General features: G+C 51.5%; 3 protein-coding genes across 13 annotated transcripts in view; 2 read left to right on the top strand and 1 right to left on the bottom strand.

Moving 5' to 3' along the window:
- Nucleotides 1–26163, top strand: part of AGK (acylglycerol kinase) — a 114718-nt gene extending 88555 nt beyond the window's left edge. For all 9 annotated transcript variants that reach the window (XR_010322577.1, XR_010322580.1, XR_010322581.1 and 6 more), the window contains 3 exons: nt 23317–23386; nt 25593–25801; nt 26057–26163. The gene's annotated coding sequence lies outside the window, so the exon portion shown is untranslated. The remainder of the gene's footprint in view (nt 1–23316; nt 23387–25592; nt 25802–26056) is intronic.
- DENND11 (DENN domain containing 11) lies at nt 57–27878 on the bottom strand. 2 transcript variants are annotated; one of them, XM_064289629.1, is made up of 10 exons: nt 27638–27750; nt 25993–26122; nt 16299–16398; nt 15223–15381; nt 10345–10498; nt 8331–8469; nt 7228–7359; nt 6898–7048; nt 6186–6254; nt 57–1124 (listed from the first exon to the last, which is right to left on the bottom strand). In XM_064289629.1, exons 3-10 carry the CDS (start codon nt 16391–16393, stop codon nt 692–694), a joined length of 1332 nt encoding a protein of 443 aa, XP_064145699.1. In that variant the 5' UTR covers nt 16394–16398; nt 25993–26122; nt 27638–27750; the 3' UTR covers nt 57–691. The 2 variants fall into 2 exon arrangements, with proteins under 2 accessions (XP_064145699.1, XP_064145698.1); XM_064289628.1 differs by lacking the exon at nt 25993–26122 and having other exon boundaries at nt 1011–3929; nt 27638–27878.
- WEE2 (WEE2 oocyte meiosis inhibiting kinase) overlaps nt 26158–27878 on the top strand; it is a 38935-nt gene continuing 37214 nt past the window's right edge. The window contains exons 1-2 of one of the 2 annotated variants that reach the window (XM_064289627.1): nt 26158–26262; nt 27069–27187. The gene's annotated coding sequence lies outside the window, so the exon portion shown is untranslated. Of the gene's footprint in view, nt 26263–26377; nt 27188–27878 lie in introns of those variants that run through there. The other variant, XM_064289626.1, reaches the window with a different exon arrangement.

The raw sequence follows: 27878 nt of genomic DNA, 5'->3' as shown, positions 1-27878 counted from the left end.
GAGGCTTTCAAGGGCGAGCGGCAAGCCCTGAGGCCCCACCACTGAAGGTTCACTGACAACTGCCCCTTACAAAAGGCTCTGCAGGCCTGGCTTTCAAGGTGGATACTCAAATTCTTTTGTTATTTTTGACGACCTTTCAGTGTATTGAGTCAGCGAGGTGATACTCAGGGCCACCAGGATGAAATGGTGACTTGGCTATGATTTACCTTGGTCATCTAGCCAAAATATCGTAGTCACGCTGAGAAGCAGACCTTCCCAGGTGGCACTTGGAATTCTCTGCACCTGCGTGCTACTCTTAAGTTTTCCGTCTCTGTTTTCATGTGGAACAAAACAAGGTGAGTTACAGGTGCAAGTGCTCGTGTTAAATTCTGTCCACCGGTAAATGGTGACTTCAGCCTCTCCCCTTGCCTGCTGAAAGAGGTGCTATAGGGAAAGGCCTTCCGTTCATCCCACCGTCACGTACCTGCAGGCCAAGGTGGGACAGCACATTGGGATGGATTGACGGCAGGTAAGGAATGCTTCGTGCCTAACGAGAGCCAAAGGTAATTCCAGACAGATCGCTAGGCCTGTGTCACTCCTGGAGAAGAGTTCTAAGCCAGAGGACAACTGGACGTGTGCCCAAAGGTGTTAACCATCTGCCAAGCTCACAGAAGGGAACAAAAAATCCACTTTGACAGGCCTCTGCCATGTTTTACATGGATTTCAACCCACTCCAAACTTGGATTCCAGCCCCACAAGGACTCTTGCCTTCCGGGAGCACTGGTGGCACAGTGGCTAAGAGCTTGGTTACTAACCAAAAGGTCGGCAGTTTGAATCTACCAGGCGGTCCTCGGAAACCGTATGGGGCCGTTCTGCTCTGTACTGTAGGGTTGCTGTGGGTTGGAATTGACTCCATGGCAACTGGCTTGGCTTTGGATGGCAGTGCAGTGTCACAGGTCAGCAGCGTTTCCAGGTTGGCACGAGGTACTCCCAGGTTCACAGCAGGCAACAGGTCAGGCTTGGCATCCCACAGGACTAAGCCTAGGCAGGGGAGCTGCAGTTGTGTAGGGGTGCAGATGGCTCCTCGGCTTCTGAGCCCTGGGTTTCCAGCCTGCTCCAGAAGGCCAGGGGTCCTGGTCCTGCCCCTGCAGGGTTTGTAGACAGGACAAGGAGACAGTGAATGGGAGTCACGACCTTCTGAACACGAGCAGATCGCTCTCCGAGCTCACATCTCCAGCTGCCCTTGGCCACTGCTGTCCTCCACCATCTCCTACACAGGAAACAGGCATGATGCTGGCAAACCTCGGACATCAGAAGGCAGAGAGAGGGCTAAAGACCATGGCAAGGGGACTAAGGAGCTAACATGCTGCTGTCGGGGCAGAGGGCTGTGCGAAGGGTGTGCCCCGCAGGGAAGCTGGAAGTAGGGTGGGGGGAGGCCAGATCTGCGGGTTTCCTCTTCAAGGGGATGCAGGAGGGAGGGCCAGCTTGGCCCCGGCCCCACATGAACTGGGATGTGCCACTGCCTCACTGGTCAGTTCTCCTGCGGCCCTCTGTGCTAGCTTGAGGGAGACCTAAGGAGAGGCCAAGAGCAGACAGCTGCCGAGAGCAGAACGTGGTTAAAGGGAACGCGGACCCTGACTGACGATTCAGTGGGAACACAGGAGCCTCGATATCACCCTGCTACCTTTGCATCGGCGCCTGGAGACAGGAGTGTTGATGTGCACAAGGGCTCTGGGGCAGGCGTGCTTACAGAGTATCCTTCCAGAAAGTTCCAGAGAAGGGGGGGTCTGCCATGTGCCCCAAGAGAACCAATCCTTTCCTCTCTGCCATGCCCCGACTCGTAACCCTGCCTCCCCAACTCAGAAAACCTTGAGCCTTAGGGTACCCCTAAAAATAGCCGTCACTTGACCCAAGTTAGAAAGGCCCCTTCCCACTTGAGAGACAAGAAGAGAAGGCCACTCTCAGAGGAAGAAAAGGAGAAGCCTCAGCTTCTAACACAGGTTTTTTTCTTTTGTAAACATAGACGTCACTGAAATGGTGGCGAAGCCCACGCTGCAGAGAAGAAAACTGGGTTAGTTGTAGAGCTTACATTTAATGCCCATACCTATTTATATATTTACAGACAAGATTCTACCTTGGCAAACCGACATCTATCTATCCTCACGCCCAACTCTCTCAAGTCGTTAGCTTCCTATCAAGGAGCAACAGTGAAAATAACTTGAAAAAAGCAATAAGCCCTAAAAGCCTAGTCTTGTGACAAGACCTGTGTGCTGTCCAGGTGAAAGCAATTGCTGTGCTATGCCCATGAGGCTGGCGGGGGCCTGGTCCCTCACGTGGACACGTGGATGGCTATTCCCACACAGAGCCAGCAAGAAGTGTGGAGAAGTCCTTTGTCAACAGCAAACAACCCAAAATCCCGGGTCAAGATCCCAGAGTACAGCCAAAAGACCTGAAGTCTGCAGTCCCAGGGGAGGCTTTCTTGCTAATGGATGGTTGCTGTCTCACTGGGGACGGTGTCCGTCACACACCCAGCCAGAGACCAGGCAGGAAGCAGCCGGGCTGGCCCTGAGCAGAACGCCTAGGGGAACAGATGCGTTCATTCCTTACACGCCGGGGCTCCCTGTCCACTCTGCTGGGAGAAGGCACTGTTATATTTTTTCTGTAGCCAATCTGCTAGGTCTCTGGCCCCAATTACTTAGCTCAACAAAGTTGCCTCTGCCGAAGAGAAGTTTGTGGAGGATCCAAACTGGTTAACAGCCTGGTTAGCACGATACCCCAACCTGAGTTAACCAGCTGCAGTACTTTCTGAACTTAGTCCAGGGAATCTGTTTGGTCCAGAAACTGCACTAGCAAGGCCACTGGAGAGCTCTCATCCAGGTGAATAAGCATCACCTCCATCCTGCTTGAACCACCTCCACTCTGTCCTTCGGTGTAAATGAACCCTTTACGATTGCCCAGATGACTCCATGCAGATGTGTAGTCCTTAAAGGGGGCTGATGGTGAGATGGATTTGCTTGCAAGCTCCCTGGCCAGCACTGGCTTCCGGGAGTCTCCCAAAAGGTGGGAAGTCAGAGAAACAAGGAGTGTCACATTGGATGGCCACCACTGACTGACTTAGGAAGGGTTTCAGGGCTTCTTCTATTTTATTTTCAGCTGTTACCCCATCGCAAACACCATTTGGTCCCTCTTGGAGGTCCCGGTGCTAGTAGACATAGAAGACTCAGATTTGGCCCAGTATGCAGGGAGGCAGCATAACCCCAAGGGTATAGATTCATAGAACCTTAGGTAGTTATCTGGTCTACCTTGGCCTTTAGGCAGAGGCACTTCTAAGGCCATGCTGTCTTACCATTGAGCACATGGAGGGATAGAGACTACGCAGACTTTCTGAACCATCCATCCTAATGTTTCCAGACCCAGACCCTCCCCTAGTGATGCATGGCCTTCACTCAGCTCCCACGTCACTCACCAAGTGATGGGAGTCTATTCTTGTACCTAAAACCAAACCAGGCCCAGAAATCATTGGCTCTTGGGTGAAAGTGGTAGATTCTAACATCCCCCCAAACTGGACACAAAGCCAAGGTGATCTCATCTTACCGCTAGGGAAGAAAGGAAATTGCAAAAATTAGACTTTTTGGAAAGTATCAACAATATTCCTTTGTATCAAGTTAATAAAAAATGAGGCCACTGGGGCTGGGCTGAACTCCAGGCTGCTCTCCCCAGGTGAGAGCAGCTCCTGGTCCTTGGCTCCCTCCTCCTACGGGCAGCATGGGTTGTCAATGACCAGCATGACGTCAATGCCATAGGCCTCCAGCAGGTCCAGGAGGAAGCTGCGGTCCCCCTGGGGGTCGAGGCCCATGCCCCGGGCGTGCTCTGCTGTCAGCGTCTTGTCTTGACTCGCAGCCACCTCCAGCAATGTCTGGAATATCCGGTTGTTCTGCTCTAGGAAGAACCTGCATTTGCAAGACAGGAAACAAGAAAAGGGAATGCAAGACAAAGGCACTCATCCCTGAATTCACACAGTACCTGTTCAGTGTACTTGAAAAAGTCTCAAAAGTAAATAGGAAATATCTTTTAAGAAAGAAGAAAACCAGGTAAAAGTTAAAGGGTTATAAGGTACTGGGAGCCCTGGTGGCGCAGTGGTTAAGAGCTACGGTTGCTGACCAAAAGGTCGGCAGTTTGAATCTACCAAGTGCTCCTTGGAAACCCTATGGAGCAGCTCTACTCTGTCCTGTAGGGTCACTATGAGATGGAATCGACTCAACGGCATTGGGTTTGGTTTTGGTTTGGTTTAAGGTACTGGGAGCCCTGGTGGCACAGTGGTTAAGAGCTCGGCTGCTAACCAAAAAGTCAGCAGTTCAAACCCACCAGCCACCGTTTGGAAACCCAGCAGGGCAGTTCTCTGTCCTGTAGGCTCACTATGAGTTGGCATCGACTTGACAGCAATGGGTTTGGTTTGGTTTGGTTTGGTTTAGAAGGTACTGCTGACTCGAGGGCACTGGGTTTTTTACTGAAGCTGGCAAAGAAACCCTTCGGCAGTAATCAAAGTAAACAAGCCAGCTGCTGTCGAGTGGACTCTGACTCGTGACAGCCCCGTGTGTGTCAGCGCAGAGCTGTGCTCCGTAGGGTTTTCAATGGCTAATTTTTCAGAAGGAGACCTCCAGGCCTTTCTTCCAAAGTGCTTATGGGTGGACCTGAGCCACCAACCTTTACGTTGGCAGCCGAGTGTGTTATCCGTTTAGAAAATCTTTGAGCGTGTGATGGTCTGGCGCTGTTAAGAGGGAGTTATTAAGGGTGTAACACAGACTCAGAAAGAGGCCGCCCACCAGTCTTCCTGCTTGGTCTCAAGGAGAATAGAAAGATTAAAAAAAAAAAAAAAAAACCCTGGTAATTCAGTTCTGAAGTCAAGACTTCAAGGAAGCAGGATGGTCAGCAGCAGCACGGGGGCAGGAGCTGGAGACGGCTGTACAGCCCAGACCCTGCAGACAGCACAGGGCAGCAGACAGGAGGGCAGCAGGAAGGACGCCCAGGAGTGGGGCAAGCCAGTCTCTGACCCAACCACCCTGGGCGTGAGCTTCCCTTAAAGGAGGAAGGGCAGCCAGCCACAGGCACGGATACAGCAGTACTCAGCGCAACCCCTGGGCAGTGTTGTCATCCCCGGATGACTTTTTTTTTTGGAAAATTATGCAAAGATTGAAATGTCACAGATCTTTGGTGCCACGTGGGTAACACCGTGTTCAGAAACGGCATGGACTGCCTCAGTCTACAGGTTGCATTCTCCAGAGCTCTGCGGCCAGCTGAGCCTGTGGACTCTCGGAGGCAGCAGAGACGGTGGTGGTGGCACCCTCCTGAGGCTGCCCCGCACTCTGCTCCCCTCCCAGACACAGCCTCGTCCCTATAGTGTGACTGTCTGAGAGCATAGTGCAGCGGGGCTACCGCACCCTCGCTGAAGGTCCACACTGAGTTTTCAATCTAAAGCCAGAAAGGGCTCTGAGCCAAGTATTACTCCCCATCCCCAGGACGGGTGAGAAGACCCAGCAGGAAGCTAGAGAACTGCTTCTGTTTCAGCTACAGTTCTGTTCTACTTCACACCATTCTGAGGGATGGAGGCCATGGCGCCTGCCCCACCACCAGATCTGGGGACAGGCTTCATCGGAGTCCAGAGTTAAGCCTGCAGATTAGTCCTAATACTGAGCGCAAGCAACCGTCTGCTTGAGGAAGCGATGGATGGGAGTCCCTGGATCCCAAGAGACAGGCCACTTCTGAGCTATGGACATGCTGTGTGTACACCCCACCAGGTAACCAGTGCCAGGGTGCCCCTCGCACTCCCCAGTGCCAGGATACCTCCCAGTTCCCCAACCAGGTGCCAGGATGCCCTCTAACTACCCTCAGCACCAGGACACTCCCCCCGCCACCAACTCTTCCTGGTGCTGGGATGCCCCCCCAACTTGCCCACCAGGCACCTAGACGTCCTCTAGCTACCCCCAGCACCAGGACACCCCCCTACCGACACCCCCTGGTACCAGGACACCCTCTAACAATTCCTAGCACTGGGGTCCTCCCCAACTCCCCAGGTCCCCCAGTGGCATCTCAGGCTCAGGGTGACTGCACAGCCCAGCTCTTAATGCCCTTGGCAGTGATCAAGGGCATCCTGGACTGTACTGGGGCAGGGGGTCAAGGCCGGCGCAGACCCACAGCCCCTGACTCACAGCACAAAGAGGTCCTCTTCACATGGGCTGTAGTCCCCCTCCACTTCCTGGGAGTACAGCAGCATCTGCCTGTGGAGGGGCCACGTCAGACTGTGACAGCCTGCCAGGCCATCACTCAGCCACTGCCGCCCCTTCCATAAAAAAGCAGCAGCCCCCACACCGTCCAAACGTGGGGGAGAGGGGGGCAGGGAAGGAGGACATAGGGCTTGGGGTCCAAACCTGGGGTCCAGGCCCAGCTCTGCCCTGAGTTACCTCAGGCATGTGACCGTCTTCCCCAATTATCTAGGAAATGGGATGATGATAATACAGGATAGCCCGCTTTCTGGGGCTGGCATGAGCAAATGTGTAAGGAAGTCTCCAGTGCTGTGTCCACATGACGTGGGTACTCAGAAATGGTGTGTTAACTGCACACACAGCCAACCTAAGCATGGCCATCTGGGCGGGCCACTGCCCCTTCCCGGGGCCTCACAGATTACCAAGTCCACAGGAAAGGAGTCATCCATGCGGCCTCCCACCAGGACAAAGTGCAGGCGCCTGCTCCTCACCCACACAGGCCGCCCCCCGTGCCCACCATCCAACGCCTCGAAGATGGCAGGAACGTGCCATGAAGCAGGGGCTCTCCTTGTCCCAGCCCAGCACAGGACAGGCTACAGAGACCCCGCTGTCCTCTCTCCGAGTGCCTCACAGCACACATATGCTGCCAGGCACCCACCTCTGCTCGGTGAGCCGCCGGTACTTCTCCCTGTCGGCGTTGTTGATCTTCAGCAGGGGCTGCAGGTGGTCGTGGTGCGTCTTCACGTTCTGGTTGTCCACGTAGACGTCGTACAGCTCATGCTTCTCCTCAAAGATCTTCTCAGTGGTGCCTGGAAAAGCCAGTGTCAGGGGACTGGGCTGAGCCGTGTGGAGGGGGCCTGGCCAGACCCCGGGGGACAAGCGAGGGGCATCGGCCCAACCCCTGGGACAGGGAGCTTCATCTGGATGCTAAGCAGGTCCGGGGGGCAGAGCAGTGGCGGTGCTGGGGTGGGGCTGGCCCTGCACTCACAGGCCACGTACGACATCTCCACCTCCAGGCTGTCGATGTCGGCCACGTTCACGTAGAAGAAAGGCTTGGATTCAGGGATAGTGCCCCCGATGCCTGGCAGCGAGACGTTGGCCAGACAGCAGCAGCAGTACACTGTGGGGATAGGGGCGAGGGGCTCAGCCGTGCCCCCACCCTTCTGCCCTTGAAGCCCAGGGCCAGCACCTTCTCTGTATACTCAACCCACCGGGGAGCTATAGGGGTGTTGCTCTGGGCTGTCCTGGCACTTGACTGACCAGGTGTCCGGCAGTCTGAGGCAATGGGGACTTCTCGGGGTCCCACAGCTGTCCCCAAGGCCACCCACGACGTGCTTGCCAAGTCCAGGAGATAGTATTGAGTCTGCCTCACTAGGTCTAGCTTCAAATCTGACACCGTTGGCTTCCCACTACTCCAAACATTCCATCCCCTTGGCTCCTGTCCCCCTGGCATCTTCTGGCTCCCTCCCTCCCTATCCTACCTCAGCTCCTCTGCTGACCACTGCTGTCCACCTGCCGTGCTGGCACCACAGCACTGCCACACCTCTGCTCGCTCAGTCTCCCCAGCCTGTCCTCCAGCCTTACGGCCTTCAGTACCATCTATGTGATGCCTTCGAATCTTAGACCCCAGCCCGAAGGTCCTGGCCCAACCATGCAGGTACCTGCTGGCTGCCTTCCCAGAAATGCCTCACGGAGGCTCAGACACCTCATATCCAGTATTAACTCCCCACCTGCCTCTTCTTGGACCCCTCATCTGGCAGCCCCCCACACTTGTCATTCTAGGCTCTTCCTCCCGTACAGCCTCACACACATCTGAACCTCAGAGTCCGTCAGACACCAGGTTTTCTCAAGTCTGTCCGTCAAGCACATCTGGAAGCCACCCTCTGCTTTAAGCTAGCCCCTTGTCTGTCACCAGACCACCCATCTGTCTTCTGAGCCATTGCCTCCAAGCCCATACTTTGAAATCCAAATCCAATTACAACATGCCACCCCCAGGCTTAAAAAACTCGCGATTGGCCCAACTCTTCTGAACTTGGTCCACAACTAGAGGACGCTGCAGCGTGTGAGAGCCCTTGCCCGGCTTCCCGTTACCTCTATAGCACACGACGCCCACGGGCGGGGGGGAGAATATCAAAATGCGTTTTCGCAGCAAAGCGAACTTCCAGAGGGTGAGGATCTGCTCGCCAAAGAACTTGATGAACTGAGACATGCAGCCGGCGGGGTGTGTGATCTGTAGGACAGAGCGGGAGCCGCACATTAGAATGTGACCGGGAGCAATGTTAAATGCGCGAAACCCTCTCCTCCAAACACCCCAAGTACAACTACACAGATACAGTAAGGGGTGGTTACTTCCACACAAAGTGGTATTTTTCCCTTTAAAAGGCTTATCCTTCAACTGGACATATATAAAGATAACAGCTTCTTTGGCACTCTGAAGTTTGTGTTTAGGGGTCACTGACGACTGAGGACAGTGGTGGCTCAGTGGTAGAATTCTTGCCTTCCACGCAGGAGACCTGGGTTCAGTTTCTGGCCAGTGCACCTCATGCAGGGCCACCACCCGTCTTGCATGTTGCTGTGATGCTGAACAGGTTTCAGCAGAGCTTCCAGGCTAAGACAGACTAGGAAGAAAGGCCTGGCGATCAGCCAGTGAAAACTCTGTGGATCACAACGGTCCACCTGCCATCAGTCATGGGGATGGCACTTTTTTCCATCGTGCATGGGGGTCACCACGAGTGGGGGGCTGACTGAAAGGCAGCTGACAACAGCCTCTTTACTAGGGTGAGAGACGTGCAGAGGAAACAGCAGACCTTAAGTCTTTAGGAGTCAGAAATTCAAGTGTCTCTATGACAGTGTATCTTGATGAAAAGTTCAGCTCAAAGCCTCAACCGGGTACTGGGAGGATAGAAGACGAGCAACAGCCCCAGCTTAGCTTGCCAAGTCTACAGGGACCCGGCCACTGGGCCCAGGCAGGAGTCTGCAGGTTCCAAGTGGGACACCGCCCAGGCCTCTCTGCAGGCCACCGGCCGCCTGCCCGCCACTCGCCCTGGCTCGCTGAATGCAAGGAGCCTCAGCCCCTGAGCGCAGCATCCTCGGAGTGAGGACTGAAGCCCCATGCTGGCTGGCTCTGCCAGTTACTGAGACAGCAGCCCTGGGAATGTTTGGTCACGTTTCCATTCACTCTCCTTATCTGTAAAATGAGGAAACTCAAGGGAAACCACACGAAATACTTAGCACGCTGTACTGGTCCAATATGCAGCAACACCACTGTCACCGATGGACCAGAAAGGCTGCAGCCTCAGTGCCACCCAAGCTTTCTGCATGTCACTGTGTCATTCCTGCCTGGGACGCAGGTGAGACAGCTTCTGGAGAGAGCGCAGACTCAGGGCGGAGTGCAGGGACTTACGGCTGCCCAGTAGGGGCACCAACCCTGAGCCTCGAGGACTCAGCAGGCCCCACCCCGGTCTGGAACGGCGGGGTGACCTCGGACTGGAGTGAGCACCCCGCAGTTTCCACCTGGCCAAACAGGGACCATCTCCTCTCCCAAGATGCCTCCCCAGGTTGTCCCTTAGCCTGAGTTCTCTGTGGGGCAGCCCTGGGTGCCACTGAAGTGTCTTGTAAGGGGCCCAGGGAGGGAGATGCAGCAGGAGGAGCTTCCTGTCCTGACTCTTCTCTGTACCTGCCAATACCTCATACTTGGCCAGGTGTGAACAGACATATTCTCATACCAAAGTCCAAGCACTTAAAAATACCGTAACTAAGAGAATACTGTATCTGTTCATCAAACACTTCATCTTTTGTTCAAGTGTCCAGCTTTAAATGATCGGAAGCAATTAAGAGACTCAAATGCACCTCTTCCCCCCGGAGCCTGCCACCACTGGCCAGCCTCATACACAGCTTTGTGCTAGATGTCTGGGTATCTAGAAAGCACATAGCTTAAGGTGACTTGCCTTATGTTGTAAGAGAACCCAATGCTTATGTTACCACTCACGATGCCATCCTGTTCTCCTGAAGGCAGAGCCCAAGATTTGTGCCTTAGGAATTAACAAGTCATCAGTACTGCCGTATCAGCCACACTGTGTGCTGCGAGAGAGCAGGCCCACCTCACCTTCATCTCGGGGTACATGTACCGGTGGATGGAGGGAAGCCAGTAGACGGGCGGCAGGTGGCCACCTCTCCCCGGACCAGCGTGGAGCCCCCCTTTCTTGTCCTCGTAGAATGCAGCCAGATGAGAGTAATGTCCCGGCGTCTCCAGCTGATGCCTGCACAACACACCCACGCACACACGTACACACATGTACAAATACGGATACATGCACATGCACACGGGGACACACACATGCAAGCACATGCGCACGCGCACACAGACACATGCACACAAGCACATGCATGCACACACATACACGCATGCACACACGGGTGCACACACACACGGACAGTGAGAACAGCGCTGGCCATGGTCAGCCACGTACGCCCTGCCCCCAGCCATAGCATTAAGGGGCAAAGGCCCTGGTGCACTAACAGGACCCCATTTTGAGGTTGCCTGGGACCCCTTTGGTGCTACAAAAGAACCTCAGGAAAAACTCATATGTGGGCCTGATACCCCCAATAGCACCATGTCACAGCTCCCTCCTCATGGGAAACAGACGAAATTAACAGACTGTGACTAGCGTCTATTGTTCTGAGCAAGGTTTTGCACGTGCAGCCTGGGGAATGGCTGCTCGCTGGGGAAGGAGTAACGTGGAAGCTACAGAGCCCTGCTGAAAGCCGCTCTGTCTGCGAACTATGCTTGTTTGCTCTCTGTTGTCAGAAAAGATTAAAGAGAAGCAACCCCCTCCCCCACTCTCCGAATGTCTGAAATAAGAAAAAATAGCTCTTATTGGATGGTCATGATCCAGGGCTCATACGCTGCACCAAATACTAAAGTAAGAAAAAGCATCAGAATGCAAACACACTTGTACACCTATGTTCACTGCAGCATCATCCACAATAGCCCAAAGGCGAAAACAATCCGCATGTCCATCGACAGACGGATGGATAAACGCGGTGTGGTCCATCCACAAAATGGAATATTACTCAGCCATAAAGAGAAATGAAGTCCCGGCACATGCTATGACATGGATGAGCCTTGAAAATATGACACTGAGACACAAAAAGACAAATGTTGTATGATCCCACTTAGATGGAATAGGCAAAGGTATAGAGACCAAGGAAACCCGGTGGCATGGTGGTTAAGAGTTCAGCTGCTAAACAAAAGGTCGGCAGTTCAACTCCACCAGGCTCTCCTTGGAAATCCTATGTGGCAGTTCTACTCTGTCCTGCAGGGTCGCTACGAGCTGGAATAGACTCAGTGGCAATGAGTTTGGCTTGGTTTTGGTATAGAGACCAAAGTTCATTAGTGGCTGCGAAGGGTAAGAGGGAAGGGAAGGGGGAGTTTTTGCTTAGGGGACACTGAGCTTCTTTTAATGGTGGTGGAATAATTTGGGAGCAGACGGTGGCGACGGTTGTCCAACATGTTGAACATAATCAATGTCACTGAATTGTACATGTAAAAAAATGTTGAATTGGAAATGTTTTGTTATATATACTTTTGCCATGATAAAACAATAAGAAAAAAGCATCCGAGCTCCTTCTCTCCCTACCCCATGTCTTCTGTCGTGCTGATAGAAGTTTGGCTGTGATAGCCCTATCTCCTGCCTCAAAAAGCCAAGAAAGCTACACAGAGACCCTGGGCCACCTGGACTGTGGAGGACCTGCCTTCAAGCCAAGCACAGGAGCACTGTGGGTATCATATAGTACTGTGTTTAGTGGGCGAATAAAAGGTGCCCAAACCCTTGTAGCCCATTTTAATTTTCTTGGCGCCCTACAATTTCCATCACATTGCAAAGAAAAGAACTCAAAATACAGCTTCACTGAGTAAGGGGTGACATCTTCAAGTATGGCTGGCCCTGGGACAGTAAATATCACCCATGACCAAAAATCATCCACCTCCCAGGGGCCTATCTACAGAAAATAGCACTGTCAAGGATTGAAGTGTGTCCCTCAAAAATATGTGTCAACTTGGCTGGGCCATGATTCTCAGTGGCTTGGCAGTTATGCAATGATGTAATCATCCCCCATGATGTGATTTGATGTGGATCAGCCAATCAGTTGTAAGGTGATTACAGTGGGATGCAACACCCTTACTCAGGTCACAGCCCTGATCCAATGTAAGGGGAGTTTCCCTGGGGTGTAGCCTGTATCACATTTTATCTTACGTGAGATAAAAGGAGAGAGAAGCCAGCAAAGAAATGAGGGACCTCATACCACCAAGAACGAAGAGCCAGGAGCAGAGCATGTCCTTTGGACCTGGGGTCCCTGTGCTGAGAACCTCCTAAACCCAGGGGAAGATTGGTGCCAAGACACATGGAGATCTCCAAGGAATGCCAGGCCCACAGATGTTGAAAGGAGACAAGCACCTTCCTCTAGAGCTGACAGGAAGAAAGCCTTCCCCTAAAGCTAGTGTCCTGAATTTGAACTTCTAGCCTCCTAAACTGTGAGAGAATAAGTGTCTGTTTGTTAAATGTACCCGCTTGTGGTATTTCTGTTATAGCAGCACTAGATAACTACAACAAGTGCCTATGGCGGTTAGTTTTAAATTGGTGAATGATCTCACAGCTGGTGATGGGAACTGCAATGGCCAATATAAACGGCTCATTAGCGCCCCTCCTAGAGCGGTGCTCAGGGAACACACTCTGCCTGCCATACTTTAGTTGTGCCAGTGCCACCTCCCAACCCAACTTTGGTGGTTTACTCTGAGCCTGAGGCCACTCCTCAGGACCAGACTCTAACTGTCCAGCTGGTAGCCAGCCACTCTCCAGAGTCTCTGTCCCAGAGCACCACGCCACCTTCAATGGCCAGGGTGGGGCTGCCCTTCCTCCAGTGAGGCCACAGACAAGGAGCTGAACTCTCCAAAACCTGCTTGTCCATTTGTGTTTCTCAGTACAATGTAGATAGTAGAACCACCTCCATGTTATGTTGAGGTGCACATGATGTAGATAGATAGCACGCCCTTGCAGTCACTCAGAAATGTTGGGCTCCTTCTTTCTGGTCCAACCCGCAGCATCTGGCAGGGCTCACAGCAAGGCTCAGAACCATCGGTAAATAGGAAGACACAGGACAAGCCCTTAATAAGACCTTCAAGAAGTTTACATTTTAAAAAGGAAAAAAAAAAATCAACTCTGTTCAAAAAATTACCCCTAAACGATGTTCTTCTCTGGGGGACAACTCTGATTTGAGGGTTCCTATGCTCTTAGCCTGATCTGTCTTAGCCTGGAAATGCTGCTGAGACCTGTCCACCATGAGTGACCCTGCTGGCATTTGAAATAGCTTCCAGCGTCATAGCAACACGGAAGCCACTGTAGTACAACAAACTGACAGAATGGTTATGGATCTCATTCTGACTGGATCAACAGTCAACACCTATGGAAGCAGCAGCCAAGAACTCAAGTGGTATCCTTACAAAAGAGGAGAAGAGACACATAGACAGACAGAGGAAGGAAGGCATGTGAACTTGCAGCCACAAGCCGAGAAATGCCTGGGGCCACCAGAAGCTGAGAGAGACAAGAATGGATCTTCCCCTAGAGCCTTCAGAGAGAGCATGGTCCTGCTGACACCCTGAATTTGGATTTCTAGCTCCAGAAATGTGAAGCAATAATCTTCTATTCTTATAAGCCACCTACTTTGTGGTATTTTGCTACCGCAGCAGTCACAGTAAGACAATGACCATGCTGATGTCCACTGTGACTCCTCTGGCCATCCTTACCATGTCCTGCCAATAACTAAGCTGATGCAAGAATGAAAGACCTGGGGCATCCATGACTGGTCTGAACCAGTCTGTCTGCTGCCTTTGCAAATGCAGAACAGCAGAGAAAGGGCTTTGTAGGTATCAGGAAGCCAAATGCTCTCACCCCTCCTATAGATGTTGTCTCTGGCTCCCAGTTACACCCTGGGGACAAGGCTCCCAGTTATGCCCTGGGGACAAGGCCTCTCATTGTTCTTCCTCTGTACTGCCCGTGCTACGTGCTATATGCCACCGGGGCTTCTTTCGGTTTCCGGGGACACTGTTGCTGGGGTTGTGAAAGCCCAAGAATGTGATGATGACACAGAAGACCAGCTGCTGGACCTGGGCGTACCCATTTTCTCCAACAACTCCCCCTGCCTGGCATGTCTGTTGGCCTCGATCACCTGGCCAGAAGGTGGTGGGGTACAGATGAAAGGACACTGCTCTAGGATCAGCTCTTGTCTCAGTTTCCTTGTCTGCTAGGTAGGAAGACACCGCTGCTCTTCCTTCCTCACTGGGAAGGATCAGACCAGACAAGGAAGTAGAAAAGGACTTAGGAACAGTGAGTAAGTCATTATAGAGATGAAGTCTTCCAGCTCTGCGGGAGATCGGGGAGAAGAATCTATGGCACGTTCTTCTCTCAAAGGGAAGGAGGAGTTACACTTGGAGATGGAACTCCCATCCCGTATCATCTGGATGATAGGTGCTAAGAGAAAATGGGAGGCGAGAGAGACTCCAACTGGGGACAAGAAAGAGTCCTAAAGGATGGAAGAAAAACTCATGGCTCGAAATGGCCACTCACTAATGTTAACAGCTGTGCACCAGGCAATATTGTCAAAATTACGCCTGGTTCTGGGGAGAGTACACTAAGGCGGGAGCTCCCACTTACTGCTGGGGCCGGCACAAAATGGCACCCCCTTGCTGAAAGGTAACTTGCCATCTGTATCCAGTGGAACCTTGTAAATACCCTGTGGTCAACTGGCTCTATTTCTAGGAATGTGGCCCAGAGAATTTTATATGGACGGCAACAATCATTTGCCCACAAGGATGCTTATGTTTTCAGTGGTGAAAACAACAAAAACCTAAAAGCCCATAACAGTGAAATAGTTAAATAAATTGTGAACAAAAAGACCAGTTGCCGTCAAGTCGATTCCAGCCACGTACCGAACTTGGTTCTCCAGGAAGTGCATGTACCGGTAGAGCAGGGTGTAGGAGGGAGAGAGGATGCCCACCGACTTCATGCGGGCGCCTCGCTCCAGCTCGCTCTCCACTGGCATGTTGGCGAAGCAGGCCAGGCCAAAGAAGGGACCCTTTCGGAAATAGCTGAAAGGGACCAAACGTATAGTGTGGCTCAAAATCAGAGAGAGAAATGCTGTTTTTCTCTTTGAGATGCAGTCCCAAACCAAGCAAATCAACTGTGTCTAGGGCGCCAAATGACAAAGCTCAGCCTTAAAACAAACTTTTTAGGAGCCCTCGGGGAACATTTGGTCCAAGCCACTCAATCTCACTGATGAGAAAGGCCCGAGACCACAGGCTGGCCAAGAACACCCCTCCAGGGCCAGGACTTGGTCTCTGGCAGTCTTGCCGCTCAACCGCCCTGGACCATGGACCATCCCATCTACTCTCCTGCACCAGAGCTTATGACTCAAATGGAGAACCAGAACAAAGACTAGGCTTCAGGCCCATCTACAACTAGACTCTTTTATTAGCATAAGCAATGTGGATTTGGCCCCCACTTCCTGAGTCTCTGATAATTTCAGTAGGACATATGATTACAGTTGTTGTTTTATTTCCTTCCCCTTTCTGCACTTGTATTAGTCATGGTTTCAGCCCAGCGATGAGGTTGAAGCTTCCTCATCACCCTTAAGTTCTTTCTGTTTGTGTCTCACAAAAACCTGAATGCCCCCTGTATGCAAAACAATAAACTGGCCTTCCTTGAGGCTGCAATTAAAAGTTTAAGCACAGAAATGTGTTAAATTAACCCAAACTGAGCTAAAACTCCATCCGTCTTTTCATTATAGCAGAACCTTTAGTGAGGGCCATCTCCTTTCTTAGATGGTGGGAGAACATCTATGGTGGGAGTTCTAGCCTTTTTTGGGTCATGAAACCACTGGGCTCTTCTTGCTGGGGAAGCTGACGTAAACACAAAACTGCACACACGTTGTCAGAGCCCACAAGCTGTGGGGAAGGCGCAGGGGAGAGGAGAAGGTACAGAGAAGACTTCATCTGGAAGTACTCACATGAAATCAGACTGGATCTTATGAGACCCACTAGCCATAGATTTGAACTCAACCCCTTCAAGGTCGATGTCTTGAGGTAAGCACCATTCCACCATGTTTCCTGTGGAAAAGGGAAGACATGAGAAAGCGGATCATTCACAGAAAAGGGTGTGGCTTCTCAGTAAATGGCCTGCTGGCTGAAGCTGACAGAACTACCATGCAGTTTAGTGGCTCATCTCATCCCTCATGTGCTTGCTGGTCAAGCTCCTGAATTACTCAGATGGCCAGCAAGGGACCTCTGATTCTTCCTTCAGATGGACACAGTTCTCCCTTCTGGTGAAGATGCCATCTTTGATTCTGCCATTTGGCCTGGTTGTTTCCAAATTTTCTGCCTCTCACAGCCTTGTTTCTCCAGATGTGGGTTCTATGCCCTCTACCTCATCTCCTCATCTTTTACTCTGTTCTGAACTCCTTGAGATCTTGCTTCTATCTCATCTTTCTCCGACCACTAAGGCTTTGACAAATCCCCAAATAAATCCTCATTCTCATAGACCTCTCTGTGGCATTGGATAGTTCCTCAGAAACATACCCTCTTACAGATAAACAAAATGTGGTGCCTACACATGATGGAACGTTACTCATCCATAAAGAGAAATGAAGTCCTGATGCATGCTACCACATGAATGGGCCCGGAAAACATCATGCTGAGTGAAATACGTCAGTCGCAAAGGACAGATATTGTATGATCTTGCTTATATAAAAAAAAGCAAATACAATGAAATCTGTGAGAGCCAGAACTTCATGAGGCTGCCTTGTTTTTTGGGGTCTCACAAGTCTTTTGCCTTTGACAGGGTCCAGTCTTGCCACTTTTGTGTCGCTCTCTATTAGTGGAAAATATTTGAGTGTTCCTTCTCTGACAGGTTTCCACCTTACACGGGTTCTGGCTTTCACACTTTTTACTGTGTATAGAAACCCAAGATTATTAGTGGTTATCAGCAGCGAGAGAGAGAGAGAGGAAAAGGGGAGTTCTTGCTTAGGGGGGCACTGAGTTTATGTTAACGGTGGTGGAATAATTTAGAAAAGGATAGCGATAAGGGTTGTACAACGTGGAGAATGTAGTCAAGGTCACCGAATTGTACATGTGGAAGTTGTTGAATTGATGAAGGCTTTGTTGTGTATATTTTCACCACACACACAAAAGCATCTGCTCTTTTCCCTTGATTCCCATGATAATTCACTGTTTGGGTTCTTTTCCTGCTTCTCTGATCCATGTAGCTCTTCGTTCTTCCCTAACCCTTTCTCCTCTCCCCACAGTTGAGGCCCTTCTCCACAGTTCAGCCTTCGCTTCTTTGTTTCCAGGATCTGGGGCTCATTCAGAGCCTTTCATACGCCACTGTGCAGTGTGAATCTCTAAATCCATACAGTACTTAGCGTTTCTCAAAATTATTTGGCCGGTGAACCTATTTTTTCAAGGAACATCATAATTTTTTTTTATCATAAGGGACTAATTTTATAGAAAACATTTTTTAGGAGTGCTGGCTTAGCAGATCCTGCAAGCGGCCCCTAAATATCCATTTGTTCCTTCTTGTACAGAATATCTTTAGCTTGGCACATGGCCTCCCAAAAGGAAGACTACATTTCTCGGTATCTCCTTGCATCTAAGTATGTCTATATAAGGTTCCTGGGTGGCACAAATAGTTAAGCACTCAACTACTTGCAGAAACCTTGGCAGTTTGAACCCACCCAGGGGCACCTTGAAGACAGGCCTGGTAATCTGTTTCCGAAAGGTCACAGTCACGAAAACCCTATGGAGCAGTTCTACTCTGACATACATGGAGTCGCTGTGAGTTAGAATCAGCTTGTCAGCAACCAACAACAACAAGGTCTCTGTGAGTAAATTCTGGCCAATGACATGTGAGCAGAAGTGAGGTGGCCATGTCCAGGATGCCCCTTAAAGGGAAGGAGTGTCCTGTGCCTTCCTCTATCCTGCTGCCTCGAATGTGGAGATAAGCCATATTTGATCTTGTAGATGAGGGCATCAGCCCAAGAACTGTGGAGTAGATGCTAGAGCAACAAGCCAACATAAGCCTGGATCCCTGCGTGGCCTCGTGGATCTGAGCCAGCATGCCAGCCCTGGGCCAGCTAGCTCCTGAATGTTACATGAAAAAAGAAATCAAGTCCTTTCTTGATTGAGCTGCTATTAATTTGAGTCTCCGATACTCACGGCCAACCCCGTGTCCTGGCTAATACAACAGACCTAGAGGATGAAGTTCCTATCCCTCAGCTGGTTCTCAGGCCCTCTTCTGTGCTCCTCTGTACGTGGCCAGGCTTGTTCTACAGAAACAGGAAGAACCAGATGGAGCACCCAGCATCTCTCACTTCCAGATGGATACAAGCCCCTCTGGGCTGGGAAGAAAGATACATCAGGGTCAGGTGGGAGACCCAATGGAGTACAGGTCCAGAACACCATGCCGGGAATAGTTTTCTCGATCTCCCAGGAAGAACATTCCTGCCGACACACTCCTGGCATGACAGGAAAGTAGATACAGCCCCAGCCTAGTATATTCAGTGTCTTAGATGACTGTCTTCCCAGGAGACTGCGAGCTTCTTAAAGGAACTTGGGTTGTTCACCCTCAGGTGCCCCACGCAGTGCAGCGCTCAGGGCAGGATGGACAGGCATTCGTCAGCACAGTTTCATTGAGCACAGGCGTGTTTTCACAGAGCGACTTGAGGGGCTGACGATAATTACCTTAGGGTGGTCATGTTATCGTGGTTATGTAGAAAACTGTCCTTCTCAGGAGGTTTAGACTGAAGTATTTAGGAGCAAAGGGCCATGATGTCTGCAACTTACTTTCAAAAGGGTCAGCAAAAAAAAAAAAAAAAAAAAAGCCATAGTGGCACAAATAGTTAAGCACTCAGCTGCTAACTGAAAGGTCGGTGGTTTGAACCCACCCAGTGGCTCCACAGGAGAAAGACCCGACGATCTGCTCCCGTAAAGATTTACTGCCTTGGAAACCCTATGGGGCAGTCTCTATAAGTTGGAATCAACTCGATGGCACCCAACAACGTTTGTATAGATAGTCAATTCTGCCATAACACTCGCCAAAGTTATTCCAACACAATAGATATATTAGGGTACAGTTGAGCCTAGGGAATTTCACGTTTGCTTATGTGTGGTTTTGATCAAGAAAACACAGGTGACGTGGAAAAGTGCACCCAGCTGAACCGAGCCAGGTGGGAATACACAAAATGCACCCAGGCATACACCTCAAGCCCCTACTGGCTCCCTCCGTTCCCCGGGTGGAACGCCCACCCACATCTGGGGTCACCTCTTTCTACCCCATCTCAGGTAACCCTCCTTCCACACCTGCACAAGAACTCACAAGCTCACCCCGCCAATGCCCCCCTCCACAAGCAAACTCCAGGGTTCTCCAAGGGAAGGTGCCGTATTTATTGATTACTTATGATTGTCTTAACCAGTTAACGTATATAAAAGCATTTTCCTTAGATGGCAATATTTCTGTTATGTGCCACTGACAAAGTTTTTTAGTGTTGTCTCTCTAACCCTCTTTTCCCCAGAGCTTTGTGGCTTTTATTGCATGGTTTTTTCCTATCACGGTGACATTTAAGAACATGTGTGTCACATCAGAGCAGAACTGACTATATAAGAACAGAGCAAAGGTAGCAAAATGTTAACTAATGGGTGCTCTAAGTGAAAGCTACACAGGTTCCCACTGTACTCTTCTTTCAACTTCTCTGGGGTTTAAAAAATGTTGACATACAAATTGGGAGAAAATAATTGGAATCACAGAGATGTGAAAAAACATCAGATGGCTGTTACGGATTGAACTGTGCCCCCCAAAAGATACACTGAAGTCCTAACCCCTGGTACCAGGTAACGGGACCTTGTTCGGAAATAGGGACCTTGGAGATGGAACTAGTTACATTAACATGAGGTCATCCTGGAGCAGGTGGGTCCTAATCCCATCTGAGTGTGTCCTCATGAAAGAGAAGAGAGACAGACAGAGAAGGACGCTGTGTGATGATGGCTTCAAGCCAAGAAGCCAGAGGAGGCAAGAAGGGTTCTTCCCCTAGAGCCTTCAGAGAGAGCCTGGCCCTGCCATCAGCCTCCAGAGCTGTGAGACAACACATTGCTCTTCTCATAAGCCACCCAGCTTACAATAGCCTGTTAGGGGACCCCAGAATGCTAACCAAATGACCATAAAGGACTCTGCAATAACAAAAATCATTGTGGCACTGTGCCACAGAAGGCAGGAGAATAAAGAGCCTCATGGTTAAAGTGCACTGTTCAGCGGAAAGACCGCATTACTCTCAAATAGGAAACCAGTTTGAATGTGGATTTTGTAGAAGCTTCAAGGAAACTAAATTTGAAAAGCATAATAATCCTTAGGGTGAGCCGTCGAATGCCCGGAAATCCTCACACTGAACACTTACCTGTCCCAGGCTCAAGCTCCATCAGCAAACTCCAAACGCTTTGATTTTACAATGCACTAGAAGGGCTCAGCAGAGAGCTGGGGCCTCCAGTGACAACCACCCAAAGAGACAGGAGTCTCCTTTGACAAGTGCCTTCCCCCCCAACTTGTTCTCCTCGTCTTCTTGTCCAGGCCTTGGGCCTGTCACTGGTCCCCACACGTCCTGCCTGGCTTCTGGCTACAAACAGGAGTCCCAGTGACCGTAGGAGCAATAACAGTGATAATTTGCATTGTACATTGGCCCGTCATTAAACAAACACTGCTGGACATGACTTGGCAGTGCTGGGCCAGGTGCTGGCCTCATGCAAACACAAATACATCCTGTTTCGAGGAGCTTGGACTCGGGGAGCCAGGGGCAGCCAGAAGGGCCGGGGCGGGGGAGGGCGCCTGGCCTGGTGAGTAGATGGTCTGACCCTTCAGTGTTGTAACCCTCAGCCTGGCGGCTCTGTGCGTCATCTCCGCAGTTAATGCTCTCCAAGCTCTGGAGTCTGTCCTGTCCACATACGGGGTCCCTGGTTATGTACACGGTTAAGGTGCTCAGCTACTCACTCAAGGTTCAAGTCCACCCAGAGGCACCTCAGTAGAAAGCCCTGGCAATTTGCTTCCCAAAACTCAGCACTGACAACCGTGTGGAGCACAGTCCTACTCTGGCTTTTTGTGAACACACAGGGCCATTTCTGTCTCCTGACTATTCCTGTGTAAATGGGAAATCCTCCCGGCGTATCTGGATCTCACCCAACCACCAATTCCCTCGAGAGAACAGACGTTAGTGGCTGTGACAGCTTCCTGTTAGGAAGCTTGTCTCAAAATGTTTAAAGAAAGCAATGGTCTTGAACCAAAGCAATCTCTTTCTAATGAGAAATCTCTTCCTCCTTCTCCCTCCCTGTTGGGTAGTATTAGGAATTGAATTGTGTCCCCCCAAAATATATGTTGAAGTCCTAACCGTTGTACCTGTAGATGTGATTCTGTTTGGAGAGAGGGTTTTCCTTTTGTTACGCTAATGAAGCCATACCAAGTAGGGTGAGTCCTGACCCTAATCCCTTCTGAGTGGTGTCTTCTAAACGGGAGTACAGACACACATACGCACACGCAGGATGCCACACACGTCACACCATGTGACAACAGAGGCAGACCCATAAGCAGCAAAGCAACACCAAGGCTTGTGGCAGCCACTGGAAACTAGGGGAGAGCCCTCAGAAGGAATCCACATGGCCGAGGCCCTGATTTGGACGTCTAACCTCCAGAACTATGAGAAAAGAACAGTCTGTTCTTATAAGGCAGCCACAGTGTGGTGTTCAGAACTATGAGAAAAGAACCGTCAGTTCTTTTCGGGCAGCCACAGTGTGGTGTTCTGTTGCAGCAGCACTAGGAAGCCAAGACAGGTGGTTCCTGACCAGGAATGCCTTTTGAGGTCTTCATTTTATCAGCTCGAGCCCCTTACAGCCCCTCTGGATCGCAAGAGTGTGGCTTTGCACCAGGCTCCGCTCTTCAGCATATACCTAGATTTTCACTCGTCCCATCCGTGTACCCATATGCCCTAATTCCAGGCAGGAAGTAACAAGGAACAAAGGCAAGAACCCCAAGTTCTGTTGGTCCCAAGAACACATTCCCTCTATATACCGACCTCTGTGGGGAGCGACCAAATCCCAGAGATGACAGAAACCTCATAAGATTACCTGGCTCAGACCCAACATCAGAAAAGAAAACAACCAATTGACTTTGGGTCTTAAATAATTTTTAAAAGTCTTAAAAACCACCTGGGATGAGAGTATATGCAAAGCAAAGGAAAAAAGAATCAGTACAAAGAAACCCGAATCAGGAAGAAATTAATCCGGGTGATTTAAATCAGCCATAGGCCAGCCCAGGGCTGACTCCCAGTGCTTTCATTTTGCGTAGATAAGCCTTGGTTTCACAGACCCTGAAGGCGCAGTGGTTAAGCATTCCGCGGCTAACCAGAAGGCTGGCCGTTCGAACCATCAGCTGCTCCAGAGATGTTGTAGTTTGCTTCCATAAAAGATTTACAGCCTTGGAAACCCCTTGGAAACCCCGCGGGGCAGGTCTACTCTGCCCTAAAGGGTTGCTAGGAGTTGGAATCCACTCTACGTCAATAGGTTTGGTTTTTCGGTTTGGGAGGTCAGGTGGCATGGGCCAGGGCTCCCCTCCTGGGCTCTGTGACTTGGAATGATTGAACAGCTCTGTGAACCATTCTCATCACTACAGGAGGCTGGCCGGGAGGATGAGAGACAGCTCGTGGCACATAGCAGGCACTCGGGAAGTGGTGGGTACAGTTGGTACCCTGGCTTTACTCTCCATGGCGACCCCATGTGTTACAGAGTAGAACTGCTCTATAGGGTTTTCTTGGCTGTAATCTTACAAAGCAGATATCACCAGGCTTTTCTTCCGCAGTACTGCAGGCTGGGTTTGAACTGCCAACCTTTTGGTTTGTAGTCAAGTGCAAGCTGTTTATACCACTCAGGGACCCAGAGACATATGGGCTCCCCATGAGTTGGAATCAACCGGTTTTTCTTCTTTTTCCCTTCACATAGACTTTCAAGGGAAGGAACAGAAATCCCAGCAGATGGCCACAATCCGACTTCTCCCTGGAACCACAAGCAGGTGAGTCACCCAGAGCCTGGGGAGGCTCTGGCTGCCTGGGGCTGACACAGTGAGCCCCAGCCGCGCTCTGCTGACCTCTGACAGGAGCATCGGAGAAAGCACAGCCGAGTGAGTCACCCTAAGGCACTTTCTCGTTGGACAGCGGAACTGGCCCGTGAGCGGCCTGGTCTTACGAGAGCTCTTTGCAGCCCGTAATCTTGCTCTAAATTTCCTATTCCCACCCAGCTTGGTCACTTTCCTGCCCATCAGTGCGGCCACTGGTAATTGGCCATGCACCAGCTGATCAGGGCAGCAGTCTCTGGCCGCCAGCCTCTCTCACCCGCTTAGCCAGTGAGCATCCAGATCAGCTTCAATAGCAGCTCTGTAGGGCTGACACCAGTACCACCGTCCTCGGGACTGCCTGCTCCCATAGAGACTGGGTGTGAGTCTATTGTGTGTGTGTGTGAGTGTGTGTGTGAGTGTGCACATGGTCTGTGTGAGTGTGTGTATGTATGTGTGCTGTGTGGTATGTGTGTATGGAGTGTGTATGTGTGTTTTGTAGTGTGTATGTGTGTGAGTGAGTGTATATGTGGTGTGTGCTGTGTGTATATCTATGTGTATGTACGTGTGTGTGTGTTGTGTGGTGTGTGTGTATATGTGTACGTATGTGTTGTATGGCGTGTGTATGGTGCGTGTATGTATACATATGTGTGATGTGTGTATGGTGTGTGTGCCCCTCATCTTGTGCCTGAAGCCCCTGGTCTTCAAGTCATTTGTAGATCCAACAACCATAATCTTCACCCCATGAATCCAATGAAAATGGCATTCAGCCCTCTTCTCTGATTCTTCCTACAGGTTCTCACTCAGCTTTCTAAAACTTCTATCTAAAGGAATAAAACAAGAATCATTCTCCTATCCCCACACACCAGTCTGAGAATCACTGAGCACATTCCTGCCCAAATACACACACACACACACACACACACACACGTTCTGATTCAGATACATGCCGACCATCCTGGGTGGAGGGATGAATGCGAGGCCCAGGTGGGGCTGAGGGGAATACCTGGGGCTCCTAAGGAAGGGGAGGAATGATCAAGGTGGAAGGGACATGGGGAGGTCGAGGCAGGCAGGCAATAGAGAGACAAATCACTCCCAAGTAATAACTTTTGCGAGAAGCTCTGATTTTGGTAACACAGGCTAAGGGCAGGCAAAAGCCTCGGCGTTAGTTTCTGTTAGTTGCCCGTTGGTGCACGGGCCAAGATTAAACAAGTGCACACAGCAGCCGTGCCCCAGGAGGAGAGTGGGGAGACCTCGTGCTAAAGTCGGAGGATGTGCTTCCCTTCCAGGGGAGTCTCCAGCTCACGGGGCAATGGCGGCCACACTCACCTCTCCAGCCATGACAAGGGGGCACGGGGGCCCCTGGGTGCTCTCTGAGGGCCCCTGCCCAGTGCTAACCTCTGAGGCCCTGGGGAACTCAGCACCATTCATTCTCCCTGTCTTCTACTTTAAAGAGCCGTCCTGTAGAACTTGTGTTTTATAGAAGGACTATCAAAATATTTTTACAGATACCAAGTGCCATTTAGGATAGATGACAAAAGAAAGAGAAACAAGTTCCTGGGTGGGAAGCAACTAATTTCCAACAACAACAGAAACCCAATAAAGTCAAAAGGTGTTCTTTCTCTCCCCCCTCCCTGTCCTCCCACCCCTGGGTGGAGTACAAATGTGAAGCTAGGGAGCAGAAGTTCAGGCAGGGTGGTATATGAGAAGGACAACCGGACTTCGAGTTTACTTAGAGCTTATTCACTGATGAGGTAATATTTACAAATGATTTAACCAGCGTGGCCCGTTTCCTTGTGTATTAATTGGCGATAAGTGGTCATCACATTACAGGGTGGTGATGAGAATTAAATGAAACAGCGCTAGAGCAAAATGCTTGCGCAAAGTAAGTGTTTGAGTGTTAGTGACAACCCCTTCTCCACACCAACCTTAGTCCGAAAGCCCTTCCACAAGTGTGTGTGTGTGTGTGTGTGTGTGTGTGTGTCTCAATGCTGTCACCTCTCTCCGTGGTTAGTGGAGGGTCTTCTTTCCCCTTCCCTAGGTTTACCACCAGAGCGTCTACAAGAGGTCCACCACTGCGTCAGCCCCCGGTAGAGTCTCCATGTCTCCTAGTTGCTTGTAACCACTTCCCCGAATGAATCTTATGCTGGTGTCTATTTACCTGTAGGTGATATGGAGTCCCTGGGTGGTATAAATGGTGTACACACTCGGCTACTAACTGAACAGCTGGAAGTTGAAGTCCACCCAGAGGTGCCTGGGAAGAAAGGCCTGCCTATCTACTTCCAAAAACGCCAGCCATAGAAAACCCTACGGAGCAGCGTTCTACGCTGACACCCACGGGGTTGCCATAAGCTGGAGCTCGTTCCACGGCACCTGGTAGGTGATGTAGTAGGACATGAGGCATATAATTAGTTATAAAGTAGCTGTTCTTGTCTGGCAGTAAGGGTAACTTTAGTAAAAAAAAAAAAAAAAAGTCCAAATGGTTACTGAGAGTCCCAACCAATATGAGAGTCATGACCAGCAGGTGTGATGAGCATTGAAAAAAAGAGGAAAGGAAGAGAAAATACCAGTATGTGCTGGATGAAGAAGGGGCCAATCCTATGTCCTGAAACTCTTGTTTCTGTCCCATAGGTGTACTGGGTTGTGATGTGAACTCTCTTTCATGTGGTGGGTCAAGTCGAAAAAGTCTGAAAGCCACTGGAATGGGGCAAAGGAGCAGATCAGAGTGGGGAGCCAGAGTCCTCCTCGCCATAAACTCTGTTGCTACAAAAGGGACCCCGCCTCCGTGAACTCCAGCTTCTTCCGGTGCCTCGCCGGCTCAGAACCCTCGATCACAGGTGGTCCAGCCTGGAACCACCATCTTCGGCCATACCTGAATCTATCTCAAAACCCTAACCTGAAGGTTCCTCCCATCCCCCCCTCCCCCCCATCAGGCCAGGTGCTGGCTCACAGGTTCTTCAGAAGCAGGGCTAGTTCATCCTGGAGGACAGGAGCCAACTCCAGGGACAAGCAAATCTCCTTTCTGATAGGCAAGTGGCTGGACAGACTCTCAGGAAAACATGGCTAATTTTCTTTTGTTTTTTTACCTAGAACCAAGTCTGCAGGTGTGAACACCTCCAGCTCCAACAGCCCCTCACAGATACCCAAGGCCTTCTGAGAAAACCCCCATTCAGAACTTCTCAGCACCAATAGTGGCCCCCACCTCCCTTGGTGCAAACCAAAATCAAACCCACTGCCAGCAAATGGATTCTGACTCATAGTAACCCTATAGGGTTTCCAAGTGTCACATCTTTCTTCCATGGAGCAGCTGGTGGTTTTGAACCACCGACCTTTCAGTTAGCAGTTGATTGTTTTAACCACTGCGCCCCCAGGGCTCCTTAAGGTGATGAGAAAATAGGCAGCCCTTAATTCTCTGCTCCCTGGAAGCCCTTCCACCTGAGGCAGCTTCTTAGCTCTGGCCCCAGCTTAGCCCCGCTGTCCTATCCCTGATCTCCAGCGCCAAGTCGAGCACTCCATCGGGACAGTGAACTTGGCTGCTAGGAAAGTTGTGGTGCTGGAGGGCTGGGGGAGGGGCAGAGAGCAAGGAACTCGGGCCCTTCTGGCTCGAGTTTACCTGGGCTTTCCTCCTGTCTCTACTTGGAAGCCTGTCAGCCCAGCAAGAAACGCGGGAGAACAAAAGCAAGCCCTGCTGAGCTACACGAGGGGACCGTCAGGAACGAAGTGCACACACGACCGTGGGGACGGGGTCCACAGGAAGCCAAGGTACAAAGGTGGGGGGCGGTGGGGCCGCAGGGACAAAGCGCGCGGGCAGAACCAAGGGGCGGGCAGAACCAAGGGGCCCGCAGATCCAGCCGAGGGCCGCCGGCTTGGCAGGGGGCGAGGCCCAGCTTGGAACCCTGAGCCGCCCGTTGAGGAAGGTGCGAGGGGTGGGGGTCGGGGATGCAGGTGTGCGGGGGTGCAGGTGTTGGGGCGGGGTGCAGATGTGGGGGCGGGGTGCAGGTGTGGGGGCGGGGTGCAGGTATGCGGGGGTGCAGGTGCAGGGGCGGGGGCGCAGGAGAGCGGGGGTGCAGGGGAAGGAGCGCAAGTGCGGGCGTGCAGGTGTGCGGGGATACAGGGGCGGAGTGCCGCGGTGAGCCCTCCCCGCGGCCCCCAAGGCCTAAGGGACGGCCGGAACCCCGAGGCCGCCCCAGCCCGGCTCGGCACGGTGCTCACCCGAGCGGGGATCGAAGGTGACCACGAACACGGCCACCACCTGGTCCTCCTCCACGTCGCCCAGCTCCAGGCGCCCGGGCTGCAGCAGCACCTCGGGGGGCCCAGGCTCCTCGGGCGCCCGCGCGTCCCCGGCCCAACCCCGGCCCCGGCCTCGGGCCTGAAGCTCCGGGGCCCGCGGTGGGGACACGGCGGGGCCCTGGGCCCAGCGCAGCAGCGGCGCCGCGTCTCCCTGCTCCACCAT

Source organism: Loxodonta africana, chromosome 8 (assembly GCF_030014295.1).
Source record: "Loxodonta africana isolate mLoxAfr1 chromosome 8, mLoxAfr1.hap2, whole genome shotgun sequence".
NCBI lineage: Eukaryota > Metazoa > Chordata > Mammalia > Proboscidea > Elephantidae > Loxodonta > Loxodonta africana.
Note: the sequence above shows the minus strand (reverse complement) of the source record. Positions and strands in the feature narration are given on the sequence as shown.